Genomic DNA, 12,261 nt, shown 5'->3' with positions numbered 1-12,261 from the left:
GTTGAAAATCTTATATAATAAAAGCCCAATAGCCCTAACTGGTTTGGCTCAGTGGATAGAGCGTCGCCCTGTGGACTGTGGAGTCCCAGATTTGATTCAAGTCAAGGGCATGTACCTTGGTTGTGGTTTCTTACCTGGTAAGGGGCTCTCCCTTCTTTGCTGAATTCCACCACAGAAGCTTTAATATTAGATGTGCCGGTCTACTGGCCGCCCGTATAACAAAATGTGTCACAAAGAAGAGATGCTGCCCTAACCAGTTTGGCTCAGTGCAGAGTATCAGCTTGTGGACTGAAGGGTCCCGGGTTCAATTCTGATCAAGGACACATACCTCGTTGGTTGCTGGCTCAATCCCTGGCCCAGTTCGCATGTAGGAGGCAACCAATCAATGTGTCTCTGATGTTTCTCTCTGTCTCTTCCCCTCCCTTCCACTCTCTCTAAAAATCAATGGAAAAATATCCTCAGGTGAGGATTAACCCAAAAACAGAGAAGAGATGCTATGGCTTGAGTTTTTTCTGGTGGCCTCATGTAAGATGTTTATGCAAGTGTCAATGGAAACCATTAGTTTAGCAGGATGACACAGCCTATTTTGCTTAGAAATGTCCTCATTTCCTGTTCAGGTTACCCAGAGGTCAGGTAGGGATTTCTTTTTGCACTGGCACTCCTTAGTGCAGATTCACATCAGGCAAGCGTTGTAGAGCTTAGGGCACAAGCCACTTGATTCCGCAGGCTGCATTTATCTTCCTAAGAAAATAAGCCCTTCCCCTGTTGTTTTTATTTGGTTTTTCTTTTTGTGTTTTGCTGTTATAAGCCTGTAGTGAAAGTTTATAGCCATAGCTGAAGCTCTTTACCAATAGCTGCTTCTTAACTAAGCTGCATCTTCAAACTTATTGCCCATTTTGAAGTTCATGTGGATACCTGCATGGCCAGAATGTCACAGTGTTGTCACCATTGGCCTATCCCTATCCCAGAAATTTGTTACTAAGCACTCAGGAAAGTGTCAGGCCCCACAGGGAAGCCATGGCTACATGCTAGGCACTCTCGCCTGAGTGAATCAGCTTCGGTATAGTCTGATTACTGCCCTTCTTTCACATTTAATTATGCCGTGAGGTTGTAGAAAAACTAATTTATCATTGAACAAACTAAGCAGCAGGGTTCTGACATGTTATTGAGCAAATTATACCTGACAAATGTATTACATGTACAATCAGGTCCGCAAGTAACTGGATAACTAGGGGTTAATAAATTGTCTAGCATAAGAGAAGCTCCTTTTAGATTCTAGAAAAGTAAATGAGATATATTTCTTTTTTAAAATATATTTTTATTGATTTCAGAGAGGAAGGAAGAGAGAGAGAGAGAGAGAGAGAGAGAGAGAGAGAGAGAGAGATAGAAACATCAATGATGAGAGAGAATCATCCATTGGCTGCCTCCTGCACACCCCCCACTGGGGACCGAGTCCACAACTTGGGCATGTGCCCTTGACTGGAATCGAATCTGGGACCCTTCAGTCTGCAGGCCGATGTTCTATCCACTGAGCCAAACTAGCTAGGGCCAAAATATATTTCTTGAAAAATTGTTTGAGTAAAGATTATAAAATCTATTATAAGATTAGAAAGAAATAAAATGAGTGAGGATACAAAACCCCTTAAATTCTTTTTTTGTGTTTTGTTGTTGTTAATCCTCACCTGAAGATGTTTTTTTTTCCATTGATTTTTAGAGAGAGTGAAAGGGAGGGAAGGGGGGAAGGAAGAAGAGAGAGGGAGACAGAGATAGAAGCATTAATTATAAGAGAGAACCATTGATTGGCTGCCTCCTGCACGGCCCCTACTGGGGATCAGGCCTGCAACCCAGGCATGTGCCCTTGACCAGAATTGAACCTGGGACCCTTCAGTCCACAGGCCGATGCTCTATCCATTGAGCCAAACTGGCTAGAGCCCCCTTTTTTTACTTCTTAACAATTGTGCTATGAAGGAGTACATAAAGAAAACCCAGATAGTCTAACTTTCTTCATTGAAGCACCTACTCTCTCTAATATATCCTTGAGTATAGATACATTGGCATCCAATTTTTCTTCATTGGCTAATCCGAATTGTCTTCCTTCATTGTTCAAATTCTTCCACAGTCAAGTCATACAAGCAGATCTTATTTCTTCATTGCTTCAGTGAAGCAAAATGACTCATCAGGGAGAATTGAAAGTCTAGTAAACATCTCTAATCATGAGTTTCAGGGTTTGATTTCCTTAATATTGGAAGTCTGAGCTCCAATGGTGAAGTCATTACATAACTACTTGCTATATAAGAGTGGCAGATATTGTAATGGATCTGGACAGAAAATTAAATGTATGACCCAAGAATGTTTGTTTAACATGTTTGATGGTGTCACCACTGGTTGACAAAAGGTAATCTTAAGAGCAGAACTTTGGTTGTGAAATATTTTAGTATATTCTATAGCACAAAAAAGGACTAGTGTGGCTTTCATAATAATTATAAGATGTTACTAAAAATTCAGAGGTGTCTTAACTATTAATAGTTTACATGTAAACTATTAGTATGTAAGATGTGGGTTCAGTGTAGACTTAAAATTCTATATCAAAAGGTAACCTATGAAGTTCATCTCAACATGCATTTATTTAATTTATACCAGGAAGTGGGACAAATGTGAAGATACAGATATTAAGCAAAATAAGTCACCAGCTTTGAGGCACTTACAAAGGTCATTTTTAGGAAGAAGACAGGGCACTTCAACTATTGGGATATTGGAAAGAGACAGGGCTGAGGTAGCCATGAGTCACCCAACTACAAAAGGAATTAATTGATACTTGATTCTTTAGTGAATCGACAGAAATTAACCAATGATATCAATATGTTGTGAAAACTACTCGAGATATATGGAGGGTGCTATAAAAGAGGAACAGCCAACCCAACCAAGACCACCTGGTCTGCGAAGGCTTCCTGAGAGAGGTGAATCCTGACTTAAATTTTATGGAATAAGTAAGTTACCTGGATGAAGAGGAGAAGGAGACTCCACACAGAGAAGAAAGTGATAAATGTACAGGTTTATCATTTCATGGTTTATAAGTTCTGAGTATTTCTCGTTTAGGAGTTTAAGTTACAAGTCAGGAGAAGAAGCCGTAAGGTTGACCTGGATCAGGTGCAAAATAACTTTTCATGTCATGTTAAAGAACTAAAACTTTATCATGTAAGACTCGGGAAGCCATTGAAGGTTTTAAGCAAATGAATGGTGTGATCAAATTTGTATTTTAGCTGGATCTCTGGCATCAGTGTGTAAAGGTTGATGGATCTGGCATATTGGAAGGGAGAGGCAAAGGGGATAGGCAAGACCAAAGGCCTCAGGGGGTGATTCCTATATTGGAACTAGGACAGTAGTAGTAATAGTAGGGATGGAAAGTAGTTATCTAGGACTACGACATAGCTTACCATCAAGAACACTTTAGGAACAGTCTACCTCTGCTGTGTGCTGTTCACCTGGGTGCGGTGACTTGAAAAGACCGGTGCCTTTTAACCTCTGCAGCACAACATACTCAAAGCTCCTCCGAGTCCTCACACGGCGGGGAGTGGAGAGGCCCGCTGGGAAAGGCAGGTGTGGGCGAGGGCTCAGGTGCATCAGAGAGTAAAAGGCATGAGGAGGACAAAAAGTGAGGGGGTGGGAGGTACAATACTGCTTCTTCCTAGTGTTGCCCTAGCCCTTTCTGTCTGCTACTTAAGATTCTCTTCCGTGCTGTATGTGGATTTTTCCAAATGTGGTTTTCAGAGAGCTGGAAAGTGGGTAAAACCAAGTACTTTAAAAATCATATAGCTTGTCGTTTGATTTCAACATCTATTTAGAAAGGGGCTTGTATTTTTCCCACTGTGGCCAATTTAATAAGACCCATTTTTCTTGAATCCCCCGTGCCCAATTACTCATATTTCTTCGTAAAGCTGTATTATGGTTTAGGATTTTTGTGTTGTTTAAATCTCAGAAGCCCTCTAGGAACCCTTGCTTTGGTTTTGTTTTTTGGAGGCAAAGGAAAAATGATCTCCTGGTTTACTTTTGGAATCTGCAAATCAACTCTGAGGTCCCAGGTGGATTTGGTGTTTGGAAAAAGGGACTTTGGGGGACTAAGGTTGACCCTGAGCCCCCAGGTCACTGTTCACATTTACAAAAGCAAACCTGGTATCCCCAATTGCTTTTCTCTTGAGGTTGGCTTAACTTTATTTATCTTCTGTCTTGGGTCACTGCCCCTGAGGTGCTTCAAAAGCAAAACCCAAAAGACCCAAAACAAAGAAAGCTAAACCAGATTCAAGGAAAAAATGACCTGCACTCTGGGTTCACTTTTACAAAGGCAAAAAGTCACTTCGAGTTCCATAGAATGGTTTTAAATTGGCCTAGATTCATTGTGTCATTTGCACAAAGTGATCTCAACAGGTCTGAGACCCCAAGTTTCTTGAGTGTAGATATAGAGTGAGACTTAGGATGGGAAACTGTCAGCAAGCTAAATGTGATGACACAGATGAATTCTTCAGTGATTCAACTATTTGAGCATATAAATGGGACCACCCATGCAACCATTTCTTTCCGTAAGCTGAATCTTTTTGTTTGGTGGACACACACAGGGAACGCTGAGGAAGTGAAACTTTTACAACTCACTTACAAATATTGGCATAAATCCACTTTATGTTATCAGATTAGTTATGAAGGGTATTTTTGAATCCTTGGTGAAAAAAAAGTTAGGATACTAATTTTAGGTAATCTTATAAATCATGATGAGATAGAACTGAGGCACATTATTTTGCTGTTCATTTTTATATGATCCATACTTTGCTTACTTCCCAAAAGGATTTAAGGTGGATTACTTTACTTGACTATTGGAACAAACCCATTTATAGAACTTAATACCAATTTTCATTATAATATGCCTAACTTTATCCTTTAATAAGTAATTGTAAAATTGCTCTTGGATAATCTAGGGAAGATTTTTGTTTTTGTTCATATTTGATCTACATCTTTGAATTTTAGGTATATATGTTAAATAATAAATTCACCTGTTGAGACTATGTCTTACTGTTTATTTAAAAGACTGAGAGAGATTTGGTGTGATTAATAGTAAATGTATTGTTTATGTATTGCCATCTTAAGGAAGCAAAACTTGAGATAGAGAAATGAGGTTTTCCATAATAAGGTTTTACTATTAAGGACATAGTGCATCCCATGAAACCTGACCGAATGTGAGAGGCAGGTCCCAAGGCACTGGCTGTTTGTGTGGAGTGAAGGTGAGTGTCAGTGGTTGTACCTGTCATCACTCCAGTTTCCTCATCTCTTCCTGTCACACTCTGGCTACAGAGCAGTCATGTTCTTTTTAAACCATCCCAAAGATCAGAGATCATGCATCTTAGTCAAAGCAGGCATGGGTAGCAGCCTACAGAAATGGGTTCAGTCCATCACTCGGCCTGGTATAGTGTTTGTTTCATAACATTCTCGTTTTGTGTTACATCTTTCACTTCAGTTTAAAATTTTTTAAAATGAAAAAGGACCTTATAATTATGGATAAGGGATACCAGAAGACCATTCAGAAATATTAGTGCTTCTTTCTCTAGGGAGAACGTTTAACGCATTCAACATTAGACCCAGTGCTTTCTTGTGAGGGAATCTGGCTTTACCAATGCTCCAGTCAAATCCTGGGAGAGATGGGGGAAGTCAGTTGACTGCGTTCACTGGCCCTCATTTGCCTGCAGGCCAACGTTGGCCTTTTTCAGAGAGCTGTCAGCATAACCAAAGGGATCTGGAGGGTGCTCATTTTTTGTACTCATGAAGCCTAAGAAAAAAGCCTAAGTAAACTTGGAATAGTGGTCTGGCATCATCAATCATCCAGTTATTTCTTGAATATCTACTGAGTAGTTACACTTCTGTTGGACACATTTTATGCGTTTTCCTGCCTCGTTTTGTGAAGTTTGTTTCTATTTACTTATTGATGCAGTATGGTGCATTTGAAAAATCCTTACACACATGAAAATGAGAAATCAGAATATGAGATCGGCATGCTTGCTGGCCCCATATCTCCTCCACCCACGTCCATTTATACTTTAGGACATAGACACTGAAGTGGTGCTCAAGTTTACAGCCACTGGATTCATGGGCAGAGAACAATGAGCAAGCAGTCACTGGCTCCTACATAAATCATTAGTTTCTATCTTACTTAATATTAAATTGATAGTAGCTTCCTTATATGTTATGGTAGTTTAAAATACTAGGGTTTTGTGTGAATAGTTATTTTAAGATAATTTTGTCATGTTAACATCAAAATATTACTTGTTTCCTTGTTAACTGTCTGCCTCTCCACCTTTTCCACGTATAATGTGAACTCTTTGAGGTCAGGGACTTTGTCTTGTTCAATACTATATCCTGGTGCCTAATACAGATGCTACTTCGCTGCCTCCTTGTAGGTGAGCCGTCAATATTTGTTGAATGAATAAATGAATGTTATCTAGGTGCTTAGCCCTTTTATCCACATTGGCAATGCATTCCACAGCTATCTTCAAGTTAACTCTGCACTATATGTAGTTCTATAAAGTATTAGTGTAAAATTGAAAGCATGTCGATGAGATTTGTCTACATGTGGGCAGGTAGGTTAAATTTTGTGGTCCTGTAATGTCTAGAGGTAAGAGATTTGCATAGGATTGTCTGGCCATATGTGAAAATTGTAAGCATAATATTTCTTTATCTAGGAAAGTCTGTGTTGGTGCCGTAGAAGAACCAGTTCTGTATTCACAGTTGGAGTTGGTGTAGGTTTTTAATTAATTAAGTGGGCTCCTCCTTTCCCACCTGGGGTAGATCTGCACAAGAGAAAAACAGACTTTTGTTAAGGCCTCTTCCTCTTGCAAATCCCAAAGGTCATGTTGCTAATGCCTTTTGGAAAGAAAAGGAGATTACAGCCAGTATACAGTTATTAAGTGTTACTTTCTGCTGACTGTGCGCATGCCCACACACACTTGTGCAAACACATACCTAACCTGAAGAGGAATCCTTCAAAATGAGGCTTTTGTTAACGACTCTGTGAGGAGTAGTCATTATCGAAATTTAATATATAAATATGCAAACCTTATTTCTAACTCTAGAGTTAATACATGTCCATTGTGAAATATTGTGAAAATAAAGAAGACAATACATTACCCATAATCCCATCACACAAATAACAGCCATTCAGAACATTTTCTCAAATTTTCTTCCAGTCTTTTTTGATGGGTTTTTATGTAATTTCAGTAGCAACAGTTATTATAAGCATCTTCCTAAGCTATTTAAAATTCTGTGTAGACCAATTTTAATAACAGCATAATAGTCTTGTAGATATATCTTCCTATTTAATCATTATCTTAACATTGAGATTTAGGCTATTTTCGGTTTTTTTTTCTCTTCAGTTTTTTGATAACACAAGTAACATTTTTGAGATTAATATCTTTGCTCATACTTTTTTGTCCATCTTTATTATTGTTTCCTGGAGTTAGATTCCTATAAGTATGATTACTGAGTCAAAGAGAATGACCATTTTTATAAGGTTCTTAAACATATAACAAAATCACATTGCAGAGAAGTATCACAAATTTACATTTTCACCATGGGAGAATATGAAAGTAACTTTTCCTCCTTGTGAAAGGAAGGAAAAAAAGTACTTGCTGCAACAGTCAAAAATTACACAGAACTTTAAATAAGTTCCCTTTTTTAAAAGATATAGTATATTATTTTAACTTTGTGTCAATGTAGTTTCTGTACCAATGTTTTAAATTTTGGTATGGCCTAGAATGTTGTCTGAAAAAAAAAATAGAGTGGCTTTTAATATTGGTACTTAATATTTTCATGATAGAATTTTCCTCCTTTTACAAAGAAATTCTCTATTAATAGCTGTTTGTTGGATGGGAAAAGTCAAACAAGTCCATTATCTTCCAAAGGAAGAGCTAGTTTCTTGTAACCTTTCTTTAGGTTTGAACCACCCCAGAAGTTTTATTCCTCTCACATTTAGTGGCTCGAATAGCGTATGCGTAAATGTAAATGCTTCATTCATTTGAAAGCAAAAGCAGTATACTTCTTAGTTAAAACAAAAAAGAAGGAATAATATAAAAACTGAAGGAAGGTAGTAAGTAAAGCATTTAGCTTTCTGAAACAATTCAAATGGGGATAGGAAGTTGGTTTTAAATGGCTTAAAGGGGATTAGGGTTTTAAAGTTGGATAAGGAGTTTGGTGCTTTGGTTTAGGCATGGCATTGCTTTTAAAAGATTACTTCCATATTTGACAACAGTTCTAACTGGAGATTATAAAGCAAATAGTCGATTTTAAAACATTACAGAAAACAAGAGGGTTTCTTTTTTGTTGTTGTTTGTTTATACAAAATGATTGCCTAGAGTTAACATGCTGAGTCCTGAAGCCCTCCTTTCATAAGACTACTGAGGATCTATCACCAGGGAGAATCCAGCAGAGGTTGTTTAATGCACTTAATTGAGATTATCCGAGCTTTTGGTTTAAATTACTTTGGGAAAGTCTAGATGCAAATGGCTTCTTAGAAAGGTAAACATACTTAACCTTTAAGAGAAAAGGTTAAATTTAAGTTCTTTAACATTCTTCAATTAGTAGCACCAACCCTTATTAAATTTGTGAACTGAATAATATGTAAAGTTTAAATCTCTATACCTAATATAGTTAATATTAACTGTTTTCATTTTATACTTATTTTAAAATGCAATCAAGTATTTTATTAGAAAAGCAACCCCTGACAATTTTAATGACTTTAAAAGTAAAAAGACAGTAAATACTATTTTGATTATAAAGTGCAGTTAATGAAGTTTCAAAAAGGAATTTCCTTACTCTGTTTTATCTAAGAAGCAGGTCATGTTACAGTGGATCTAGAGTGGCATATACTTATGTATTAGCTGTAGGTAAGTAGCTAAAAGTTGGTTTAACATTTCCCCATTTTTCTCAGCTCCTTGACCTGTTTATGGTTTGGGATTGGTCTACTTATCTAGCTGATTATGGACAGCCAGCTTCTAAGTACCTCCGGGTGAATCCAAACACAGCCCTTACTCTTTTGGAGAAGTGAGTATATTCTGAAAACTTTTTTACATAATATTTTAGCATTTTGTGATTCAGTGATTAAAGAACTAGAGATTTTCATCAAAAGAGAAATGTCTAAAGGGAGCTTAAAGGCTCAGTCCATTTTAATAACCAAAACATAAGCCTCTTTTTTGCCCTTCAGTGTTGGTGTATGAGATTGCTATTTATGTTAATAGGAACAAAACATTTTTCCTACTGTACTCTCAGTAGCAGGCTTCATTGGCCTTAGAAATGTGTTTACTTGAGACAAGGGAGAACTGGAACTATATTTTATGCTGTAACATAGGAAAGAAGTTATTTTGTAAAATGTGGCTCAGAATTGGAATGGCTGCCACCAGCGAGTGCTATCAAACCCCACCGTTATGGGCCCGGGTTCTTTGTAGCAGAGAAGCATGTGATTTAGAAAATAAAACAGTAAAAACTGGAGTAACAGGACACTTACTGGTGTATCTTGTCCAATTAAAAATAATACAAGTGTAGGTGTTGGGTTCTGTCAAATTATGTGGCAGATTTTTTTTTACTCAATCATTTTTCATTTTAAGTATCACTATTAAAAATTTTAATTGTTAAATTAAAAGTGTATATTATTTCCCCACATTTCAAAATGTCTATGGTGTATTTTACTTGGGAAGAAAAAGAACTGTTTAAAATACATGTAAATTTATTTTACAATACCATGAAACACCACTGAGGCAAAAAAAAAAATTGCTGCTTTAAATTTTCTAATGTTATTTTTCCTTTTACCTTGTCTTGCTATGAATATAATTTGCAGTTAATAGAGGGTATATATTTTAACATACTTATGGAATGATATTAGAAAATAATATACTTTAGATTTATATACTAATGCAAAAATACCCCTTTAAAGAGAATGTAGAATAAAGCTGCTAATTTTTTTGTGTGGTACCTATTTCCCTAATTCTATTAGTACTTATTTTCTTTGAAATATATTTTTCAAGCATAGGCTTAATGTTAGATAATTCAGAGCACCCCAAGATTCTTTACTTGTGACAGCATAAGTTATAATTTCTTTTACTAAGCTTCTTCATTCACATATGTTCCTAGGATGAAGGATACTAGCAAAAAGAACAATATATTTGCTCAGTTCAGGAAGAATGATCGAGACAAACAGAAGTTGATAGAGACAGTCATGAAACAGCTGCGAAGTTTGGTGAATGGTATGTCCCAGCACACATAGACTTCACGTCCCATGCACTCAGTGACAACAAATTCGTGACTGAATAGTTATCTCTATGGTAGCGGCAGTTTGCAGAATTAAAAAACACAAAAGAGGAAAGACGCTGATGAGAGCTGAAATGAGAGACAGTAATAAATATCATTTGTATGGATTTTTAAATAATTGAATACTATTTTGTATATGGAAAATGTAACATTAATTTTTCACTTATAAAAATATATGTAAATCAGGTCAAAAATTGTATATGAAACTGATTGTTAATACATTAGAAAAACTTATGCCTATACATATCTTTTTTTATTCAGACTTGAATGATGGTTTTGTTTTTTCATCAGTATCTGGTTTTGGAATGCAATCATGTCTGATATGGGAATATTTCACTGTCATTTTCTGACTTTTAGCTTTTACTTTCACCTAAATATGATTTAAGTAGACAAAAATTTTCTAATTCTGCTGACTCTGAAGGGGAAATAGGTAAATCTTTAAAGGTCCCTGAAATCAACCTTGATTTAACTCCATAAGAATGTGAATTATTTGTTCTCTTTGGGTGGTTTAATGTAACCATTCTGAATATGAAGACAAGTGTTAGATTTTCTAAAGATGCAATGTTTCTGTTCGGCAGGGGTAATATTTCTAACTATATTGTTTGTAGCTGACCCTATTCTAGAATTTATTTGGTTTGGGTCAAGTTAAAAGAGAGGACAGGAAGTAAGTGGGGTAACCACTTCAGGTGCAGCTTGTGCCACAGTAGCTATGTTCCTGCACACGAGGTACCACAGGGGTCAGGTTACTTCCTTCAAATAGCAGGTCCCCCTACCGTACCCTCACTTGGAAACAAGCCAAACCAAATGAACTCTGGAAAACCTAGAACAATGTACATTTTCCTTTGTGTAAATTACTGCAGTCCAAATGGAAACAGCAGTCTGATCCTTATGTTCTCTTCATTGTATTTATGCTGAATGCTCCTTTTGCATTTTCAGGATTTATGCCTGTAAGAAACTTCTACTTGACTCTGTAAAATAAGTGTAAAAAATTATATGTACATTTCTTGATTTTGTGATGAAATATAAAAGAGGTTGAGCAAGTTCTTGAAAATAAGCTGCTCTAGCATCTATTCAGAGCTTCCTGATTTAAAACAACTGCTTCATTTAGAAAGGGTATTATTCCCTAGTTATTGAAATGGGGTGTCACTAAAACAAAGAAAATAAACGTTCTTTTGACCATCTCTTATCCAAAGGTTTTTCACACTTTTAAAACTTTACATGGAAAACATGGTAATTCTTAGAAGTTGCTAAAGGAGGGTGAACAGCTAGCTAGCTCTCTTGGAAGACTGTGGAATGTGGTTGTCGCTGGTGTGCCTTACCCAGCCCTCCAGGGCATCGGCTTGGGCGAGGTGTCCCAAATTCGGAGAGCGGCTGCCTTGCACAGCCGGAACAGGCTTGAGGAGTTCACCCCACTCTTCTCAGTAACACAGGAACTCTGCGCTTTACCTCCCCACCCTCTGGTTGCTGCAGGGACAGGGACCTGCGTGCGCGTCCTCGGGGCATTTGGAGCCCTGTGACGCAAAGCAAAAAGCAACTGTGTAGACTGGGGCGGGGGCCCTCCAAAGCGGAAGGAGATGGTGAATGTGGTCCCTGAGATCCGAAAGGAGCCCTCGGATATCTGCTTCTCTTTGGCTTCGGGCAACAATGCCGCAACCATCATTTTTTTTTAATCCTCACCCGAAAATATTTTTTCCTTTGATTTTTAGAGAGTGGAAGGGAGAGAGAGAGAAAGAGAGAAAGAGAAACATCGATGTGAAACAGACACATCGACTGGTTGCCTCCCACACGCCCCCGGCCTGGCCGGGTGTCGAACCTAAAACCCTGGTCCGTGCCCTTGACCGGGAATCTAACCTGAAACCCTTGGGTGCGCGGGCATGGGCTCTAACCACCTAGAAACCCGACCATCTTTTGAAGGATTCCTGAAGT

General features: G+C 37.6%; 1 protein-coding gene across 4 annotated transcripts in view; it reads left to right on the top strand.

Moving 5' to 3' along the window:
• EXOC6 (exocyst complex component 6) overlaps positions 1–11,413 on the top strand; it is a 107,116-nt gene extending 95,703 nt beyond the window's left edge. For all 4 annotated transcript variants that reach the window (XM_014456963.2, XM_023754910.1, XM_023754911.1 and 1 more), the window contains 2 exons: positions 8,963–9,075; positions 10,159–11,413. In XM_014456963.2, coding sequence (XP_014312449.1) covers positions 8,963–9,075; positions 10,159–10,291 — 246 coding nt within the window. In that variant the 3' untranslated portion in view covers positions 10,292–11,413. The remainder of the gene's footprint in view (positions 1–8,962; positions 9,076–10,158) is intronic.
• Positions 11,414–12,261: the final 848 nt, after the last annotated feature.

The sequence above is a fragment of the Myotis lucifugus genome, unplaced genomic scaffold, assembly GCF_000147115.1.
Source record: "Myotis lucifugus unplaced genomic scaffold, Myoluc2.0 scaffold_66, whole genome shotgun sequence".
Classification (NCBI taxonomy): domain Eukaryota; kingdom Metazoa; phylum Chordata; class Mammalia; order Chiroptera; family Vespertilionidae; genus Myotis; species Myotis lucifugus.
Note: the sequence above shows the minus strand (reverse complement) of the source record. Positions and strands in the feature narration are given on the sequence as shown.